The sequence below is a fragment of the Vicia villosa genome, linkage group LG2, assembly GCF_029867415.1.
Source record: "Vicia villosa cultivar HV-30 ecotype Madison, WI linkage group LG2, Vvil1.0, whole genome shotgun sequence".
NCBI lineage: Eukaryota > Viridiplantae > Streptophyta > Magnoliopsida > Fabales > Fabaceae > Vicia > Vicia villosa.
Genome location: NC_081181.1, coordinates 102,629,823 through 102,651,672, shown reverse-complemented (window position 1 = coordinate 102,651,672; position 21,850 = coordinate 102,629,823). Strand labels below are relative to the sequence as shown.

The 21,850-nt window shown below is 32.2% G+C and overlaps 2 protein-coding genes and 1 pseudogene across 11 annotated transcripts; 2 read left to right on the top strand and 1 right to left on the bottom strand.

Annotated features, from left to right (window-relative positions):
* Positions 1-1,582: 1,582 nt before the first annotated feature.
* Positions 1,583-12,250, top strand: LOC131651725 (uncharacterized). 9 transcript variants are annotated; one of them, XM_058921409.1, is made up of 27 exons: positions 1,583-1,737; positions 2,767-2,898; positions 2,984-3,118; positions 3,290-3,439; positions 3,578-3,652; positions 3,833-3,973; positions 4,061-4,153; positions 4,331-4,372; positions 4,497-4,631; positions 5,502-5,642; positions 5,722-5,856; positions 6,080-6,220; positions 6,326-6,433; positions 6,585-6,725; positions 6,802-6,936; positions 7,609-7,749; positions 8,190-8,324; positions 8,503-8,643; positions 8,729-8,863; positions 9,288-9,428; positions 9,891-10,022; positions 10,115-10,347; positions 10,457-10,675; positions 10,778-10,867; positions 11,130-11,234; positions 11,498-11,794; positions 11,873-12,250. In XM_058921409.1, exons 2-27 carry the CDS (start codon positions 2,772-2,774, stop codon positions 11,960-11,962), a joined length of 3,558 nt encoding a protein of 1,185 aa, XP_058777392.1. In that variant the 5' UTR covers positions 1,583-1,737; positions 2,767-2,771; the 3' UTR covers positions 11,963-12,250. The 9 variants fall into 9 exon arrangements, with proteins under 9 accessions (XP_058777392.1, XP_058777390.1, XP_058777391.1 ...); XM_058921407.1 differs by having other exon boundaries at positions 3,518-3,652; XM_058921408.1 differs by having other exon boundaries at positions 3,515-3,652; positions 6,362-6,433.
* A 1,597-nt stretch (positions 12,251-13,847) lies between these two features.
* Positions 13,848-15,046, top strand: LOC131649692 (uncharacterized; annotated as a pseudogene).
* Positions 15,047-19,438: 4,392 nt separating this feature from the next.
* On the bottom strand, positions 19,439-21,215 carry LOC131646545 (uncharacterized). 2 transcript variants are annotated; one of them, XM_058916558.1, is made up of 5 exons: positions 20,997-21,215; positions 20,845-20,905; positions 20,125-20,176; positions 19,935-20,004; positions 19,439-19,838 (listed from the first exon to the last, which is right to left on the bottom strand). In XM_058916558.1, the coding sequence occupies exons 1-5, from the start codon at positions 21,102-21,104 to the stop codon at positions 19,752-19,754; spliced, it is 378 nt and encodes a 125-aa protein (XP_058772541.1). In that variant the 5' UTR covers positions 21,105-21,215; the 3' UTR covers positions 19,439-19,751. The 2 variants fall into 2 exon arrangements, with proteins under 2 accessions (XP_058772541.1, XP_058772540.1); XM_058916557.1 differs by having other exon boundaries at positions 20,845-20,917; positions 20,997-21,205.
* Positions 21,216-21,850: the final 635 nt, after the last annotated feature.

Here is a 21,850-nt window from a genome sequence, read left to right as displayed (position 1 = left end):
CATCGAATCTACCAATTTCACATCTAACTTCTGAGCTTCTTTGATATTGTCTAGAAAATCATTATTAATCTTCAACATTCCCAACATAACACTCTTCAGTCTCACCTTGCAAACTAAACTCATATCTCTGAACTGCTCAATTAATTCCAATTCCTTAACCATCATTGCCGACATATGCAAGGTCTTTCGGCTTAAAGCATCATCCACAACATTAACTTTACCTGGATGATAATTCAAACCGAAATCATATTCCTTTAATAACTCCAACCATATTTGTTATCATCAAACAATTTCAACAGTTGTTACATCTCACTTCTATCTCCCATAATCGCCTTGTTATTGCAGTACCCGATGTTATACACTGGCCTTATATTTGATACATTGTCGGGTTCCTTCTGTTTCAATGTGGCAAGTATATTTTTGGTTGGACAAGATTCAAGGACATGTCACTAATAAATGTCTTCTCTTCTGGTTTGAGCCGACATACACTAGAATGACCTTGTAACTTTGAGCACAATTCATGGTTATGCAAACCACAAATAACACTAAATTTCCACTTCTTGCTAGACAACATATAACCACGAATTTTAAATGGATACTCACATTTTCTACTACCCGTGTCGTCTCTTTTAAACTCCCGTAGAGGAGTATGGTATTTCCTGCTTCTTTCGCACAACATTGTTACGAAAGTGTTTCTTCTTTTCCGAACCATTATCCAATCTTCCTATTACCACACCAAAACCAATCCTATTTGCATTCCTAGGAAACCATGTGAGCATGCTATCATGATCATCAAACCCTTGTTTGCAATTAAAGTCACCGCCGACGTCTACCGCCTTTACGATAACCCCTTGAACATTCGGAGAAAACATCGTTTGTAGAAACTAATTCTTTTGAGATATTATCGGGGTGCCCCATACCTATTAGTAAACAATAACAAAATTAACACAAATTTACAAAACTGTTATAAAAAACAGCACACACATGTTTTGAAGATGTACCTACGGAACGTGTTCATCTTCAACACGTCCAGAGTTGTACCTACGGAAGCAACGTTACATTTCTTTTACAAAAAAAATGATGATTAATGTGAGCAACGTAATGGAGAGAGATGAATCTTTACCTGAAATTTAGTCTTCTCTTGCTCCTTTGATTTGTTGCACCAAAAAGTTTGAGTTTTGGAGTGAAAAATGATATTGATGATGTATGATTTTTAGGTTGGTGAATGTGAGTTTTGAAGAAGTAAAACAACAATGGGGGAGTGATCATGCAAGTTTAAAGTATATCAGATAGTTCCAGAGCTATATCTACGAAATATTTTGGCGCTAAGACGTTCAGTAGATGTAGCTACGGAAAAACCTCTAAATTGAATTAATTTGAAAATTTTCCCGATATTTTCTTGATAAAAATACTTACGTAGATGTAGCTCCGGAAAAAAAAAAAAAAAATCAAATTTTAGCAAAAAAAGTGCTTTGTGTTGTGTATCTCCGAAATCAGGAGACATAAATGAAAATTGGCCCAGTGCCTATGAGAATCAAAAGATGCCTAAGGTATTCTAATCTAAAGCCCAAGTCACTCTTGAAGAGGCCCATGATGCTTTACTAAACTCAAAACAGAGCAGCTCCCACAAAGTTCGAGTCACAGTGAAATCAACTTTCCGTCAAAATCAAACTCCGTCGGGAAAACACAGCCAAACTCGTTCGTCGCCATAGGGAGTAAGGCTGCGAGAAATTCCAGGTTTTACTTCATCATCTTCTTCTCCTTTATCACTCTCATCTCCCTCTTCTGGTGCACCCGCGAGGATGCGATTCCGTCGCGGCCTGCAAAGGCACTGCACCAATGAAAGCGTCGCAGCAGAACATAATCCACTTCGCACCGCGATTCCGCGGTAAATAAAGCTGCGCGGTTGAAATTACATGTCAGGGTTAGGGATTGTCCAATTTGGTATTCTTTTCAGTGACATTTTGAATTCAAAGTGTGAAATTTTCAGCTCCATTATGTAACTGAGAAGTTTGAAGCCCGATTATATCAACGCGATGACATAAATGATTGTTTTTTTCCAATAAAATTGATGAGTTATAGTTGAACAATGTGTATAAGTAGGATACTCACTCGCCTGCAGATTTATTGAGTAAAGAAGAAGAATATGTTGAGGTGTCTAAACTGTGTTAGTAGCAAAAAGCATTTTAGAAGTAATAGATAGAAAATGATGCCAAGTTTTAGAGAGAAATCACGAGGTGTTTCTGTAAAACAGAATTGTGAATTCTGAACTGAAAGATCACCCTTGCTGATAGAGAATCAGCTTCTTTCCTCAGTTAAAGCCACCATAAAACCATTCTATAGAGTTCACCCAATGACCCAAGCCCCTCACCCCCCCCCCCCCCCCCCCCCCCCCCCCCCCCCCCCCCCCCCCCCCCCCCCCCCCCCCCCTCACTTCCTTTATAGCCACCTTACCTCATTTCGTCATAATGGGTTTATCAAAATTCTTAAACTACATAATAAGTAGAATGAAGGTTTGGTCATGACATAGATAAATTAGTTCATGATGTTTTTGCTAACTAATGCAAATAACTATACATATATGGTAGTGAAAAGTGATCATTTGTTTTTATTTTCCGATATGTTTTTACATGTGTATCATTTAGGCGAAGTTTACACTATCTGACTCTCATTGTAATCAATTGTTTATAAGCTTTAGTTTTTTCTTCTTCTTATAAACCTCCTGCAGAAATAAAAAAATAATTTGACTTTGGATTTTTGTTATAGATACCATGGCTAAACGTAAAAGGTTGAATATTGTTCGAAAAAGTGGCAAACCACAAACTGATAAGCAATTAGTTGATAGCTCTAATGAAGTCAACCACAACATAAATGAAGAGTATGAACAGTTTGGAGTTGGTACGGAATTTTTACCGGCTAAGTTTCTTTCATCCTTTCTCTTGATGCTTCATAGTTGTTTTAATTTTTCAATTCTTTGTGTTAGATACAAGAGAAAACCAAATGGTTGCAAGCCTTAATCACCAAAATTACCAACCACAATCAGAACAACAAATACAAGTGGGAAGTCAAGTTGAATCTCATATTTCTTTCAATGGAATGTGTAGTAGTTTACCTAAAGGTAATTGTAGCATTTTTTTAAATAAATATTTTGTATCTTCCATTTTGTTTACGTGTGTATAGATTAGATTAGATTACACAATTTTCTTTTATCATTCTCATTTTTGTTTATCTCTTAAACCTCTTATAGCAATTAAAAAAAAATAATTTGACTTTGGATTATGTATAATAGACACCATTTTGAGGCGCAAAAGGTCGAGTGCTGTTCGAAATAGTAGCAATTCACAAGCTAAAGAGAAACAAATACTTGATAGCTCCAATGAAGTCAACCAACACAAGTACAGTTACAGTAAAGCCAAAGAGTTTGCACAATTTGAAGCAGGTGTGGAATTTTTGTTGGCTCAGTTTCTTCCATTTATCTTGATTTTCATACTTCTTGATTTTTAATTATTTTTAGTAGACACAAGAGAGAATCTAATGCTAGCTAGTCTGATTCGCCAAAATGATGTGCCACAATCAGAACAGCAAATATACACGGGAAGTCATGTTGAGCATCCTATTTCTTTTGGTAGAATGGGTGAAAGTTTACCTGAAGGTAAGTGAGTTGTTTTTCTTAAAAATAAATGTGGATGTATTTTCCTGTATGCTTACACGTTAATTATTTAGGTTTGGTTGCACAACCATTGTAATCAACTGTTTATCATAACTAACTTTTTCATATTTTAAACCACATGTAGCAATTAAAACTAATTTCACTTTGGATTATCTAAAATAGATACTATAGTGAGACGCACGACAAGGTTGAGTGCTCGAAAAAGTGGCAAGGCACAAGCTGAAGAGCAATTAATTAACAGCTCAAATGCAGTCAGCCAAAACAACCATAATATAAATGTTAAGTATGCTAAGATTGGAAGAGGTATACAACTTTTATTTTTCTCATATTCTTTCTTCTCTTGTCTTGAAGTGTCACCCTTTTTTTTAACTTTTATTTTGAATTCTATAGGTACAAAAAACAATCTAATGGTAGTAAGTTTGAATAACCAAAATGATGAATCACAGTCAGAACAACAATTCCAAGTGGGAAGTTTACCTAAAGGTAGGGTAGTGTTTTTTGAATATGAAGTATTTTCCTGTATGTTTAGAAATTACATATGTATCATTTAGGTTTGGTTACATGATCATTGTATTAAATTGTTTATCAACCCTATTTTTTTATCTTTTAAACCATTTGAAGATATTACGAAATGACCTGACTTTTGATTATCTATAATAGATACCACTGGTAGGAACATAAAGTTTAAAGCTGTTCAAAAAGGTGAGCACATACTAACGAGCAATTAATTGATAGCTCTAATGTAGGAGGTATGAAATTTTTATTTGCTATGTTTCTTTCTTCTTTGGTCTTGAAGTTTCATACTTTTTCATTTTGAACTCTTTAGATACAAGAGGGAAATTAATGGCAGGAAGTCTGAGCCACCAAAATCATGAATCACAACCAGAACAGCAAATACAAGTGGGAAGCCATGCTGAATATCCTATTTCTTTTGGTAGAATGGGTAAAAGTTTACCTAAAGGTAAGTGTAGTGTTTATTTCAAATAAATGTGCAAGTATTTTTCTATATTTTTACATGTGTATCCGCAGTTATTAATAGCGGCCGTTCCAGGCGCTATCCCAGGATTCTCTTCCAGTGCAGCAACCCTCTGCTACGGAGGAGCGGTGCGCATCTCAGTTTTGGATAGCGGCCGAGAAAACTGGGATAGTGGGTTGCGGGAGCGGAGCGTTTCCCGCCCTGGAGCGATTTTCCGCTTTAAGGGCTTTTTTGGAGTGTGAAAAGACCTTTTAACCTTAAAAAAATTTAAAATTGAAAAATTTATTATAGTCGGTCGTGTTTTCTCCTCTCATTTGCGTTTTCACCTTTCTCCATGGTGTTTCTTCTGTTCGCTGCTTCTCACGTTTTGCTTGCCGCTTCTCTTGCCCTAACTCCTGTTTTGCCTCAACTGCTTCAAGCTTCTCTCTATCTTCTTCCCTTCTTCTGTTTTCTACTTTCTATTTTGTTCTCTATCCTGTTGCTCTTTATTCATTGTTTTTCTATTCGTTTTCAGGTTGTTTTTTCTTTCATATCATTGTTTTTTTTCCTTTCTTTTAAAATATATTGATTCTGGAATAAATATATGTAGATTATTCATATAATTAGTGCAAAAAGTTTTTTAATCTACATTAAATATAGAGGTCGATTATTCATATAATTAGTCTAAAAAGTTATCCTGCTATCCGCTATCCCACTATCTCATTTTCGGGGTCAGCCGCTCCGCTCCGGTATTTGAGATTAATAATTCTGCATTTAGGTTTGTTTACATAAAAAATTGTTTATCAACCCTAGTTTTTTGATCTTTTAAGCTACTGTAAAAATTTAAAAATAGTTTGCCTCTGTTATCTATAATAGATACTATGGGGAGGTGCACGAGATTGAATGATGTTAGAAAAATTGGCAAATCACAAGCTGAAGAGCAATTAATTGATAGCTCTCCTGTAGTCCACCAAACCAACTACAGTATACATGAAAAGTCTGCACAATTGGGAGGAGGTATGAAATATATTTTACTCAGTTTCTTTCTTCTTTTGTGATGAAAGTTTCATGCTTTTTGATATTGAATTATTTATAGTATCTACAAGAGGGAATCGAAAGGTAGCAAGTCTTAACCACCAAAGTGACCAATCACAATCAGAACAAGTACTAGTGGGAAGTCACATGGAATCTCCAATTTCTTTTGGTAGAATGAATAAAAGACTACCTAAAGGTAACCAGCCTGTTCGAATAGTGTTTTCAAATTCTGTTTTTTCGAAATTCTTTTAAAAAATTGACTCATGTTTTATCACTTTAAAAGTTTAAAAAAGCATAACGGCTAATGCATGTTTGTTACATAATCATTGTAAAGAATTGTTTATCAACCTTAATTTTTTGATCTTTTAAACGACTAGAAATAAATTAAAATAATAGTTTGACATTATTATCTATAACAGATACCATGGGGAAGCGCAGGAGACTGAATACTGTTAGAAAAAGTGGCATAGCACAAGCTGAAGAGCAATTGATTGATAGCTCTAATGCAGTCAACCAAAACAACCACAATATAAATGAAAATTCTGCACAATTGGGAGGAGGTGTGAAATTTTATTTGTTCAGTTTCTTTCATCTTTCATGTTGAAGTTTCATGCTTTTTGATTTTGAATTATTTATGGTTTCTACAAATGGAAATCTAATGATAGCAAGTCTGAACCACCAAAATTACCAATCACAATCAGAACAAGTACAAGTGGGAAGTCATGTGGAATCTCCAATTTCTTTTGGTAGAATGAGTAAAAGATTACCTAAAGGTAACAGCCTGTTTGAATAGTATTTTCAAATTCCGTTTTCAAAATTCTTTTACAAAACTGGCTCATGTTTTATTTATCAACCCTAATTTTTTGATCTTTTAAACCACAAGTAAAAAAAGAAAATAGTTTGACATTGGCTTATCTAAAACAGATACCATGGGGAAGCACAGGAGATTGAATGCTGTTAGAAAGAGTGGCAAAGCACAATCTGAAGAGCAATTGATTGATAGCTCTAATGCAGTCAACCAAAACAACCACAATATATATGAAAAGTCTGCACAATTGGGAGGAGGTATGAAAATATATTGTTTAGTTTTTTCCTTCTTTGTGTTGATGTTTCACGCTTTTTGATTTTGAATTATTTATAGTTTCTACAAGTGGGAATCTAATGGGGGCAAGTCTTAACCACCACAATGTTCAATCACAATCTGAACAAGTACAAGTAGGAAGTCATGTGGATTCTCCAATTTCTTTTAGTAAAACGAGTAAAAGGTTACCTAAAGGTAACAGCCTGTTTAACTAGTGTTTTTAAATTATGTTTTCTATTTCTAAATACTATAAATGAAGAAAATCTGTATGATGAAATGCTTTTCAAAATTCTTTTATAAAACTGACTCATGAGTCATGTTTTATCATTGTAAAAGCTAAAAAGAAAAATGGCTAATGCATGTTTGTTTTCTATATTTTAGTCAAAAACTAGTAAATATGCAGAGAACTCCCACTTTTCATTAGTGATATGTATATTTAAATAAGTGACAAAAAAATATTAGGGTTAAAAAAATAGAATTGTGGAGCCTCACTTTTAAACATGATTTTTAAGAGAAGTTACCTAACAAGTTTTTTTATTTCCTCATTTATAAATAAGTTTTTAAAAACATGATTACCAAACAGTTTTATTTATCTATTTATTTTGTTCTCTAAAATAGGTTTTAAAAATTGATTTACAAAATAGTTTTCAAGAACCAAAACCCAAAACAAAATCAAACTAGCCCCAGGTGTAGTGTATTTCTATTTTCTAAAATACTGTAATTATGTCAGTACTTTCTTATGTCTACTTGTGTATCATTTAGGTTTGATTACACAATCATACTAATCAATTGCACTACAATTTTTTTTATCTTTTAAAGCACTTGTAGATATTAAAAAATTAATTGATATTGGATTATATAAAATAGATACAATGGAGAGGCGCAAAAGACCAAATGCTGTTCAGAAAAGTGGCAGATCACAAGCTGAAAAGCAATTGATTAATAGTTCGATTGAAGTCAACAGAAACCACCACAATATAAATGAAGAGTATGACCAGTTTGTCGGAGGTATAAAATTATTGCTGGCACAGTTTCTCTTAGGATATAGGATAATGAGTTAGTTAGCAAGTTAATTGATTAGTTAGACGTATCATGATTGATACATGGATAGAGGAAGACATGAGTTATACATGATACTTTCTTACTAAACAATTACTACCTCTGTCCCTCAATATAGGAGAGAAAATAGTTTTATTTGCTACATATTGCAGAAAAAAATGACTCATAATTTAAAAGAGTATGTTAGTATACAAATTATCCATACAGTTGACAATTTGAAAGAGGTCTTATAAAAGGGATATTGAAAAATCTCAAGAGACTCCTATATTTAGGGATGAAGATAGTAACCAACTAACTTCTCAAACTAAATCCTTATCTTATATCCTAACAGTTTCTTTCTACTTTAGTCTTGAAATTTCATACATTTTGATTTTGAATTTTCATTGTAGATACAAGAGAGAATCTAATGGCAGCAAGTCTTACTCACCAAAGTCACCGATCACAATTTCAACAACAAGTTCCAGTGGAAAATCAAGTGGAAACTTCTATTTCTTTAGGTAGAGTGGGTCAAAGATTACCTAAAGGTTAGTGTAGTGTTCATTAAAAATAATTGTGCAAGTATTTTCTTATATGGTTACATGTGTATCATTTAGGTTGGGTTACACGATTATTATAAAGAATTGTTTACCAATCCTAATTTTTTATTTTTTAAACCACTTGTTAAAATAAAAAAATAGTTTGACATTGGATTATCCATAACAGATACCACGGGGAAGCGCAGGAGATTGAATGCTGTTAGAAAAAGTGGCAAAGCACAAGCTGAAGAGCAATTGATTGATAGCTTTAATGCAGTCGGCCAAAACAACCATAACATGCATGAAAAGTCTGCACAACTAGGAGGAGGTATGAAATTGAAAATATATTTTGTTGAGTTTCTTTCTTCTTTTGCATTGAAGTTTCATGCTTTTTGGTTTTGAATTATTTATAGTACGTACACGAGGGAATCTAATGGGAGCAAGTCTTAACCACCGAAATGATCAATCACAATCAGAACATGCACAAGTGGAAAGTCATGTGGAATCTCCAATTTCTTTTGATAGAATGAGTAAAAGATTACCTAGAGGTAACAACTTGTTTGAATAGTGTTTTCAAATTCTGTTTTCTATTTCTAAATACTATAAATGAAGAAAATCTGTTTGATGAAATGTTTTTTAAAATTTATATCCTTACTTTTATTTCCTCATTTTATAAATAAGTTTTCAAAAACATAAATACTAAGCAGTTTTTTTTATTTGTTTATTAAATAGTTTTTAAAATTGATTTATGAAATTGTTCTCAAGAACCAAAATCCAAAACACAATCAAACTAGCCCAGGTGTAGTGTTTTTCTAAAATACTGTAAATATGTAAGTACTTTCTTATGTTTACTTGTGTATCATTTAGGTTAGATTACACAATCATAGTAATCAATTGCACCATAAATTTTTTGATCTTTTAATCCACTTGTAGATATAAATAAATAAATTGATATTGGATTATATATAATAGATACCATGGAGAGACGCAAAAGGCCGAATGCTGTTCCGAAAAGTGGCAGATCACAAGCTGAAAAGCAATTGATTGATAGTTCTATTGAAGTTAACCGAAACAACCACACTCTAAATGAAGAGTGTGATCAAATTGTTGGAGGTGTGAAATTTTTGCTGACTCAGTTTCTGTTGGGATATAGGGTAATGAGTTAGTTAGTTAATTGATTAATTAGATAGTATCATGTCAGTATGTCACATGAAGATGAAGACATGTGTTATACATCATGATACTTTCTGTTTAATCAATTACTTGCTCTGTCCCTAAAATATAGGAGAGATAATTAGTTAATGTTTTCATAATAGTTGTATTTACTACATATTGCAGAAAACATGCAACACAATTAAGAGTATAGCAGTATAGAATTAATTAATGCAGTTGAAAATTTGAAAGAGGTATTATAAAAGGGACAACTAAAACTCCCAAGAGGGTCTTATGTTTAGAGACAAAGATAGTGACTGACTAACTTCCCTAACTAAATCCTCCTTATCCTCTATCCTAACAGTTTTTTTCTACTTTTATCTTGAAATTTCATACCTTTTTATTTTGAATTCTTCGTAGCAGATACCAGAGGGAATCTAATGGTTGCAAGTCTTAATCACCAAAGTGATCGATCACCATCAGTACAACAAATTCCAGTGGAAAGTCGAGTAGAAACTTGTTCTGTTGGTAGAATGAGCCAAACTTTATCTAAAGGTAACTGTATTGATTTTTTAAAAACAAATATGTAAATATATACACCTTGCTTGATTTATAGTTCATTAACGTATCAGCCATACATGATTTAGGTCAAACGAGGGTAAGAGGTTATACCCGAATGTTGGATGTGTGGAATTTGCCTGATGGAGAATTCATACGTGTTGAAGTAGATTCTTTAGGCAATCCTATTGGGTGGGAAGGAAAAAAACTTTTAAATGCAATAGGTTCCTTGGCAAGGAAGCACCAATATGCTCCCATCAATATTCTAAGCTGGAAAGACATGCCAGAGCTGAATATAACTAATATGCTTGATTTGATACAGGTCTTGTTTAATTCTTTTAAGTTCTATTTGATTTCACTTTCCATAACATTCTTTTTTACTGTGTCTTACAAATTGTTTATTTGCTAACGATCTCAATTCTCAACAACAGAGTAAGTTTCATTTTGTTCCTACATTGACGGACCAAACAAAGCAAATACTAAAAGATAATTTGAGTTCTAAGTGGAGGCAATTCAAGCATGATTTGAAAGAAAAGGGATACGATGAAAACATGACTGAGGAAGAAATGGCTGCCAACATCCCTGATAGAAGAGTTGATCCTTCTCAATATCGTGCTTTAGTACATCATTGGTGTTCCCAGAAAGGACAGGTACGTGTACAATGTCATTAACCTTTACTTTATACAGCAATTATGTAATACATGTTTGTTTACAATTGACTTTTTTTTTTTTTTTAAATTTCCTGATTAAAGAAAATAAGCAACATCAACAAAAGGAATCGCTCAAAATATGAGGATATACATTGCATGGGAACGAAGAGTCTTCCAAGGTTCATTCATGAGGTGGTATATTTATTTCATGATTGTTTCTTTATGTTATTTGTATGAGTATTTTATTGTTTCTTTTGGACATTTTTCTAAGGTTTAGTTTATTACTGAAAACGTGGGCACAATTATTTAGAAGTGATAGACTAAATTAACGTTTTCTAAAAATCATTCAATTGTGAAGAATCCAATCAAAAGTGTGTTATAGTATTTCTCATTTTATAATTATTTCTCAGTGGGAATGGGATTTGACATTTTTATTACTGATTACTAATGTTAGGCAACCGAGGCTAATGGAGCACAACCTTCACGAGCTGAAATTTATATTCAAACTCGAACTCGTAAAGATGGGAGTATTGTGACTGAGAAGGCAGCTGATGTCATTGTAAGAATTTCAATAGATTAAATTACTGAGTACTGCTAACAACATACTTAACACATATTTTTAAAAACACACTTATCGGCTACATTCATATGGACCCCATCAAATCATATGGGATGTATAAATTTGGCGGGATACATGAATTTTAACAAAAAGAGAGTGTTAGCATTATTCTTGAATTGCCAATTGATTGAAACCATTGATGGTTGTACTTGTGGGTTATAGTTGAACTGCACATAGTCAGTTTTGCCTTATATTTTGTGCAGGGTGAATTAAAGAAGCATATGGTAGAGGCTTCAAGTTCACGAACTCCTCAAATTCCTCAAGATTCTACAAATTGGGCAAATGACATATACTCGAAAGTAAGAGGTCCTGAAAAGAGAGGATCTGTGCGCTGTTTAGGCAAGGTTCCACGTCTTTCAAATACTTTATCTCGAAACCCTAATGTAGAAAATAGGGTCGTCAAATTAGAAAATTTGCTTGGGAATCTTGTTTCTGTTCTTCAAACACGATTTTCAGCAGACAAACAAATTAATGATGTTTTGCAAGCTATAGCTCAAGAGGTATGAATTCCTAAACCTCAACTTTTTAAAGAAATTTAGCTATCGTATGAAATAATGATAACACCGATTTTCACTCAGGTACCTGCTGCTGCTCCAAGTACACCAAATGATTCCTCTGGTAACTATCAGCAAACTACAAGTGACAGCTATTCAAGTGACAGTTATTGAGTGAAATTGTTCAATTTTAAACTTGCTGGCAACCTAGATTTGCTAAGTTATTATTTACCTGATTCTTAGTCTTTAGTACATGTGGGGTGGCTTTCTCTTTTTACTTGTGTAATTTAATATGGTCTGCACTTAAAACTGATGGATTCATAAGGAATAGGAGTTGGAGTTTGACAATGATGTTTCGTGTATAGGTTGAATCTTTTGGTGACTGGTTTTCACTGCCTGTAACTTGATTTCATATAACAGTAACTTGTGTTGAGAGAGATGTTAGTAAATATGTTTCATTAATTTAGTATTTTTTTAGCAGTGTATGTTATGATGCTTTCAGCTGGATTTTTTCTATTTTTTTAAAATCTTTTATGGATGATGCATAACCATATTAATAAGAATTTCTATTTCTATTTGTCATGGTTTGATACTTGAAATTTAATTGAAAGATATTAATTTTAGTGAAAAAATATTGTCACGTAAATATTAGACTAGGAGCATATTTGAAAATGAACTTTAGTGTAATAAAATTTGAAGTATAAATCTTTTTTATCTTTTGGAAATACAGTTTTTTCTCTTTAACCATGTGTGCTACTGCGGAAGGTCGCTAAATACTTGCAGTAGTATTTTCCCACCCAAAAGAGTTACTCATTATGTAAGTATTATTTGACTTAGTGAATGTAACTCGAACCCAAATAACTTTAAAAGTGTGTTTGGATGAAGTATTTTAGCAAGGTAATGTAATTTAATGAGGGAACGATTTCATCTAAATCTACGGCATTGTAGTTGTTGTGGCAGTTTGGATGTGGTTAAGCATATTGCTATTGGTTTGATTTTAAGTACAAATGAATGAATCTCTTGGCATTGTATATTGTTGTACATAGACCATGTGAAAATAAGTGAGTTTCTGTTAAATAAATTCAGATTCTTGCTTATTTTTTGGTCAATTTTTTACTTGTATAGAGACCATGTGAATATAAGTAAGTTTCTGCGTGCGGCGGAAATTGACTAGGAAAATGCTGCTTGTTCAAAACTTAGCCCTCTTCATGACTAATGCATAACATCTAAGTAATTGAACACATTCTCCTAGAATTGTCAATATTTAAATATTCTACTGCATAGCATAGTTTTACATCAGAGACGGTTTTCACATGTTCATTAAACTGCTTGGACATATTTTGCATCATAACTTCAACGTGAAATCAGAGTCGCTTCTACATCATAACTTATTGTTTTGTAAAGCTGTTTCTTTAATGTTCTGGAATTCAATTTTAATTTTTTTCTAATTCTAATTTAGGATTTGAAATACACAGAAAACCAATAGTTTTATTAGTCGCACACGTGTAATATTGTGAAATTCTATTGTGTTTTACAAACATGAAAATGCATCTACGTGCATTGCAAAACAAGTTTACCAACAATTCCTTTTTTCTTCTATTATTTCTATATTGTTGGTTGGTCCTGTAAGAGCTATGAAAAAAAAACATTGTAAAATTCTATTTTGCTGTCTCTTGTTTAAGTTTTGAACTCTAGTGGTAAATGTGTAGAATTTTATGATTATTTTTACTTACAAAATGAAGCTCATAACACAACCTTTATTTCAAGAAATGGACAATGTGTAGAATTTTATGATTATTTTTACTTACAAAATGAAGCTCATAACACAACCTTTATTTCAAGAAATGGACATTATTATAGTAGACACTTCAACAAAGCGTAAAAGAAATGAAGAAGAAATGGAAGAGCTTGAGGAAACAACATTAATTGTTGTTGGTGTTGTTACTACGTTATTAGGAGTAATGGCTTGGTATCATGACAACTATTTTGTTAAAGAACCAACTCAAAATTGGAAATTGGACAGACGCAATTTCCTTAATCGTCTATACAGAGTAACATAAATTGATTGCATGGAGCAATTAAGAGTTAGTAAAGGGGCGTTTTTTAAACTTTGTAGAATTTTAAAAGAAAAAGGACAATTGGTAAAGACAAGAAATGTCCCTACAACTGAAGCTGTGACAATGTTTTTGCATATCCTTGCTCACAACCTAAAATATAGAGTCATACACTTTAACTACTATAGATCGAAAGCAACAATGAGTAGACAATTCAATAATGTCCTTAAAATTGTTATAAAAGTAAGTTGAGATTACTTGAAGTTTCACGACTATAATCTAGATGGCCTTGAGGCAAATAAATGGAAATGGTTTGAGGTAAGTTTGAAATTTGTTTTACAACTTCTAACCCTATTTAGGTATATATAGTTGTAGTATTTTTTTAAAATTGTTTTTGAAATTCAGTTGGAGCACTTGATGGGACACATATTCCAATAACAGTTGCTGCAGAAGATAGACCTAGATACCATAATAGAAAGGGTGACATATCTACAAATGTGTTAGGAGTTTGTGGTCCAGATTTAAGGTTTATCTACATGTTACCTGGGTGGGAAGGGTCTGCTGGAGATTCTCGAGTATTGTGAGATGCTTTACGTCATCAAAATTATCTTCGAATTTCAAATAGTAATAGATTGACATTGTATGGATCAAATGTAACTGTATGATTTTTTTTCTTATTTTGAAAAAAAAAACTTTGTATGTAAATATTTGTGGATGCGGGATATACAAATGGTACTGGATTTTTAGCACTATATAGAAGGACTAGATATCATCTCAAAGAGTGAGTTGGAAACACTCCTCAAAATTACAAGGAATTGTTTAATCTTTGTCATTCAAGTGCAAGGAATATAGTGTAAGGAATGTAATTGAAAGGTCATTTGATATATTGAAGAAAAGACGGAGTATATTAAGAACTCCTTCTTTTTTTGATATAAAAATACAAATTAGAATTATTAATGCTTGTTTTGTGTTGCATAATTTCATAATAGATGAAAAACAAAGTGATAAACTTTTAGAGGCTCAAGACTTGGATCTTTTATCTACTGTTGATGAAGAGTTAACCAACCAACAAACAAAAAGAAGAACAACTAATGGTGTGGATGAAGTTGCAACTGTTCAAGTGACTGCTGAGTGGACAAAATTTCGTGACACATATGCAATGAAAATGTTTGTTGAATATCAAGAGACAAGAAATATTTCTTAGGCTTAGTAGATTTTAGATTAATTTCCTTTTTATTTGTTATAGACCTTTTATTAGGAGTTGTTAGTTTTTATTTTTCATTTTGTTACTTGACCTTTATTAGGAGTTGTTATATTTGTTACAGACCTTTTATTAGGAGTTGTTACTTTTTATTTTTCATTTTGTTGCTTGACCTTTATTAGGAGTTGTTATATTTGTTACAGACCTTTTATTAGGAGTTGTTACTTTTTATTTTTCATTTTGTTGCTTGCCCTTTATTAGGAGTTGTTAGTTTTTATTTTTCATTTTGCTGCTTTTGTTTTGTAAGAAATGTCTTGTTGATTAGAAATTTGATTGACATCTTATTGTGTGGCTACTTTTGATTACTAATGAATGTCTTATATATTTTGTGACTACTTTTGATCGATATCTTATTAATATAATTGTGTTTCTATATTATTGAGATTTGATTGTTATTATGTGTGTTTAGTTGATTTCAAGAAATGAATTCTAGTTTAGTCAATGCAAGAAATTTGAGTCGCAAGACTGGGGAAAAAGAATGATAGAAGAAAAAAATGTTGGGGATAAGAAAGGTGATGTAATAGGTTACTTCACGTGGAATTTGGACATGGAGCGTGTTTTAGCTGAAGCACTTAGAGATCAAAGAAGTTTGGGCCGCCAAAGTGACGAAGCTTGGAAAACAGTAGCATACAACGCTGCAGGTGATGTTTTGTCTACACATTTTAATGTTCAGGTTATAGGAGAGAACGTCAAAAATCACATCAAACTTTTGCGAGGATGGTATAGGATAGTTAGTGATATTCTTAGTCAAAGTGGGTTCGATTAGGATGACACAAAATGCATGATCAATATCGAAGAAGAAAATGCATGGAATGGAAAGAATATGTCAAGGTATTATTTTTGCTTTCTCTTCTCTACTAAACCATGTCATATGTTGGTTCACTGTTTGTTAAATTTGATATATGCATATTAGGTATTTGTGTCATTTATACTTGTGAATAAGTGCACCATGACTCAAATTAGGTATTGGTGTGTGTGATTATCTACTTATAGAAGGTCTTGGTTTTGTTGGATAGGAAAATGTAACTGAGATTTTCTGGACATGCAAATCGGGTTGCCTAAATAAAGTTGGTTTTTATTGAAAGACAAAATAAAACTATGACAATAATATAATTTCATTTGAAACCTAAGGTAGTTGCATTGCATGGTACCATTATTTCAAAATACTGTGGAATCCCTTGATTGCACACTATATATGCAGCTTTCTTCATTATTATTTACAGTCCTACCATCCTTGTAACTAGAAATGTAAGTTGTATTGGTTGTTTTAGTTTTCCACGTTCATAATTCAAGATATTGACATCATTGTTTTATTTTGTTTTTTAAGTTTCATGAAGAAGCCTAAAGGTTCCGATTTAAGGTCATTCCGAATTGGAATGACATTGTAGACATATGTGCGAAAGATAGGGCAAATGGAGTTTAAGTAGAACATACATTTGATGCAGATGATGTCATGAGCAAAGAAACAGTTGTAGATGAAGAATGGTCTGCTGTGCATTTAGAGGAACCAAGTTCCGCAACAAAGAAAAAAGTACAATATACTCGTGTTTATAAGGGTAGAGACAAAGAATAGATGATAAGCTCTAATAGAGAAGTGGCTGAATCATAGAAAGATTTTGTGCAAATTAGTAAAAAAATGATGGAAGGAAATGCAAAAGAAGTGTTGAATGAAGTGGAGATGATTGTTGATTGTGATGACACTTTACGCTATAGAGCAATAAATTGGTTGAATGAAAATCCAAACAAAATAGCGGTTCTCAAAGCTTTTCCATTGAGGGTTTATGCCTTGATATTTATTTTAGTTGCTAATATATTAAAAGTAATATAGAATTTTACTAACTTTGTATTTTTTATTTCTGCAGGAAAACAATTGAAAGATGAAAGCTTGAGTTGGACTTTGTTACGTGTGTATTTGACATTTGCTATGAAATTATTACCTTAATAGTTTATATGTTAACATCGAATATGATGAGATTTAGAATACATTGTTTATGGCTTTGTATGACATTTTCGTAGTAGACATTTGATATATGTTTCTTCATATTTAGACTTTTATAATTTAAAGAACATACTTAATTGATTTATTTATATATGTATCTATTTTATTTTTATGTATTTATGCTTTTCAAAATACAAGAACAAAGGATATTGATGAGTTAGATTGTAGGCTTTCAATATATTTTATACATGAGTTTGTAAACTTGTTGCTATGATGGATTTGTATACATGAAAGGTCGTTAAAAACATTCTTTTTAACATTTTAAACTTTTAACTATGGACACTGTCTAAAACTATTTTATGACTTCTACCCATGGACGTGTGCTGTCACTAAAACATATGTAAAATAAATTAATTTTATAGCTGTTTTTTCATAAATTAGTTGAACTGCATCACTTTACTTGAGCAATAAATTTTGAAAATGAAACAATTCAAATACTCCATCCCATCAATAAATTTGGCAAATGAAGGAAATTCAAATGAAGTATTTGAATTTCATAAAATTTCAAAATTTATCAAATTTTAAATTGACTCATCCAAACACACTCTAAGGGATTGGTTATTAGGGATATGATAGGACTGGTTTATTTAATAAAGGCGGGTTATTACTAGAATTAACTAAAAAAAGGATGGACTTAAGGCGAGATAGGTTGAATGAATAGGCGAGGCAGGATTTGGCAGGCGACGGGTTTTAGCAGGGCGAGAATTGGCGGACGGAGAGTTTTGGCGGGACGAACTTTGGTGGACGGCGAGCATAAAATTTCAACCCAATCCGTCATTTTATGGCGGGTGCTCGGACCGGCCCGGTGGGCCACGGTCCATTTTTCCACCCCTAGTTTTGATATATTAAAACGAATGGAGGGGGAAATAGTGTAATGAAGCAGAGCGGAATAAAATAAATATGTCATTCTATTAAATAGATTAATTTTCTCATTCTGTCCAAATTAGACGGTATAAAAAGTGATGGAATGTGATGCAATGTATTCCATCAGAATCTACTCCGTTTCATCCATTTTTAATTAATTTAAACAATAGAGTAAATGTTTATATCATTTTATTCTATCACATTCCATCAATCCAAACATACCCGAAAGTTTGCTCCCACACCCTAGAAAAAAACAAAAACTACTAGAATATGAAAATGTACTTCTGGACACACCTATGTTCGCACACAATTCAATTGTAAGTTAGCTAGATTCTAATTTTTGTGAAAAACTAATACAAAAATACATCTCCGTATAATTTACGGAAATGCATCTCCGAACGAGTTTTTAATCAAATAGGCACAAGACTCTCTCCTTCCTCATTTCCATCATATTTAGATGTTTGACAGAACAAATGTTAATGTTATGATGCTCAAAGATATTCATTATGGCCTTTAAGTTTATGCAATTATGCAGTAAAGTTGATTGGAGTTGGTTCTATTTGTTTGTCATGAAATTTATTCAACTTCCATTTGAAATTTGCAGGCAGGATCGTTTAAGTTCACATAAAGAAATGTTCATGACGGGAGATAAATCTTTCTTTCATGGACACCCATGGGTGTAGTTACCGTGCACCATGCATAGATTATTATGAACTTTTGGATCAAATTCTAGACATCAATTATTATTACTCAATACACACCACTCAATCCTCAATACTGGATTAAAAACATGATCCAATGACTTATGTAAGCTTATGCATGGTGCATAAATAAATCCTTATGCATATTAGCCAAAGCCGACACCCATGATGTTATTGTGACATTCTCTCTCAACTAGAAGTGGTAGTCTAAATACTATGAATTTCCTTCAAAACTGATAAACAAGCAGTGTTTATAAATTAATGTATATATTTTGTAATCGTCGTGTGATTTTCATTTATATTTTGATATAAATAATCTGTTCGGAAGAAAAACACACTTTTCAAGCAAACAATATTATATATTTTTTAATATATATTATATTTTAAAATTAAAATTAAAATATTTAATTAGTACTTGTCTAACCTCGGTTCGACCCATTAAACTTTTAAACCTTACACTCTTAAGTATATTGACTTAAAGAATTAATCCTATAGGGTGAAAAAACACCATTAGTCATTTTAAGACACTTCAAAAATGTATTTTCAGAATGAATTTAGTCAAAAAATTGAGGCGTTGTTCAAAAACGAATGAATTGTGTGGGTTTGAGGTGCGTCGGAAAACACATTTTCAAAAAAACATCCAAACTCTAAGCTTCTATAGACACCCGTGTAGATTTTCTTGAAAAAACAGGGGAAAAGGAAGTCCCAAAAATTAATGTATATTAGATGAAAGAGGTGTGTTTAACACCAAAAATAATTCTTACCAGTACATTGAAAATACGATATCCTTTGCTTAATCAGATAAATATACCTGAAGTCTTAATGTTCTATATCCAAATCACTGCAGTTAAATATATTATTAAGCAGCCCAAACCGAGATTATAATACTCGGAACCACCGCACAAAACATGATAGATGTGCGTGATAAGAGCCACCACAACTTAACAGGAAAGACAAAAGAACCACCAGCGAATTCGAAGCATAATCCAACACAATGAGGGGAGAAGAGCATGACAGAATAGATTAACAACGAACTTTACAAAATCAGCGGGTGGACAGAAGTCCAAATGAAGATATTTATAGCTCAAGATTCTTCCTTTCCAAAGAAACTCTGAGGCAGGCTGAAATCTTCTTCGTGATTAAGCATATCGATATCTTCATCGTCTGTTTTCTGAGGTAGTATGATAAACAAATTGAAAGCATTATGTTGAAACATAAAGCACAAACTAATATGAATGGAAATAATCACATTTTATTGATAGCATACCAGCATTTCTAAGTTGTAGAACCGATCCAGCAACTGAAGAACCTCTTCAGAAGAGAAGTGTCTGTCGAAACTGAATGAAGAATACGTATTTCGAAGATCATATATTAGAATATCAATATTTCGAAGATCACATTATGATCTTTATAATTAAAATGCCAAGACGGGCATAAAAGTCAAAAGAAGAACAAACCTCTTCTTTAGATATTCCATCAAACCATAAAGGACAAAGTGGCGATGTATTCCTTCATGAAATGCATACTAATTGTAAGAACAAAAATTGATGAATCTTGCAGACAAAAAACAAATGAGCAATCATGATCTCTTATGACTAGCCTTAAACTATCTAACGGTATCAAATAACAACAAAACAAGCAGCGATCACATGTGACAGGTTCAATACGAAAATAACGCAATCAATGATGCTCAATTCGTTAATGTTCTTGTAGTGTAGTCTCAACAAATGCTTATTCTTCACTTGAAAGGTTCATAGGTGAGTGAAAGTGGACAAAAAAATTTCAATCAATAAAGATAAGTAATTGATTCTTCCAAATTGTTTGTTACCTAATGTCCAAACTGTACCCAAATATCTCTTTATTGTAGAAAGGAAGAAAAACAATTACTTTAACTTATTTCTCAACCATGAAATCTCAAAGTAAAGGGTGTCTCCAAAACATGCTAAGTTTAAGGAATCACCTTCATAATATATTCGAAATCCAATAGAAAAAACCACACTATTATTAAAGAGAATTTCTTGCATGTCAAGCACTCATATGATAAAGGGTCTGTTTGGATTGCCCTAAAGGGTCTTGTTAGAAAAATAGCCTATGCAAGCTTATTCATAAGCATAAGCGCTTATTTTGATAAGCACTTATGCTATAAGCCTACAAATAAGATTAGAGAAAAAAAGAACCTTGAAGTTTTATTGGAGGATAAATTTCAAGAGCTTGCAACAGTCTGAGTTCCAATTCAACCTGCGCTTGCTCCTATGAAGACGATCATCAGTGAAATTGAAATTGAAATAATTTGAAATAGAAATTCAAAGTTAGAGAGAAAAAGAGAGACCTTGGGGAGAGAGGAAGCGGAGGAAGGAGGAGGTTTGCAAGGAGAATGGACGGACATGCCATCTTGTTCCTCCTCTTTGGGCTTTACAGCTCCTGCACCACTACTCATCGCAACTTACGTTTTGATTCAGTGTTATAGATTACTGATTTTCTTGATAGAGGTTTTGTGATTTTTGTTTGGTTAGGGTTTTTAGTGTTTCATCCAAAATGGGTTTTTGGAAAAAAGCCCAAGAAAAGTGTGGGTGAGTATAATCCAATTTTGGAATTTTCAGATGAGTATTTCTTGTTACAAATCCCGCACTAAAATTCTTAAAGTACTCAAACACATTTTTTTAAAAAAAAAAAAATTCAAATATGTACATTAATGTATTTTCGGAGATGCACATCCGAAATAATCTAATTTTTGGTCTTGAGATTTTTCGGATATGCATATCCGAAAAAATCCAATATTTATTAAAAAAATTAATATCAAGGTGAGTCAATTGTATTAATAGTATAATTATTTGTATTAATCAAAATGTATAATTAAATATATACCATTTCAATCAAGATATATAATTAATTAAATATTTAACCGTACAATGTTGTGATAAATTAATTTTATAATTAAAAAAAGGTAATTATTTTTATAATTTAACCGTATATTAAATATATATAATAATAAAAAAATAGTTACTTTTAAAATTTTTAAAAAATTGATAAATAAATTATTACAAAATTAAAATTTTATTTAATATTTTTATTCTTTATTTATAATGATTTGTATTTAAGTTGTTCCTTAATAAAGACTCACTCTAATTATATTATAACTATATTATAAATAAATATTTTTTAAAAAAAATTGGAATATTTCGG

Coding starts and splice junctions, on each gene's coding strand:
- LOC131651725 (XM_058921406.1), top strand. CDS start 2,772: ATGGCTAAACGTAAAAGGTTGAATATTGTTCGAAAAAGTGGCAAACCA. Junction 5,643..5,721: donor GTCTGCACAATTGGGAGGAG/GTATGAAATATA, acceptor AATTATTTATAG/TATCTACAAGAGGGAATCGA. Junction 8,864..9,287: donor GAGTAAAAGATTACCTAGAG/GTAACAACTTGT, acceptor TATATATAATAG/ATACCATGGAGAGACGCAAA.
- LOC131646545 (XM_058916557.1), bottom strand. CDS start 21,104: ATGAGTAGTGGTGCAGGAGCTGTAAAGCCCAAAGAGGAGGAACAAGAT. Junction 20,918..20,996: donor CCGCTTCCTCTCTCCCCAAG/GTCTCTCTTTTT, acceptor TCGTCTTCATAG/GAGCAAGCGCAGGTTGAATT. Junction 19,839..19,934: donor TCTACAACTTAGAAATGCTG/GTATGCTATCAA, acceptor ATACTACCTCAG/AAAACAGACGATGAAGATAT.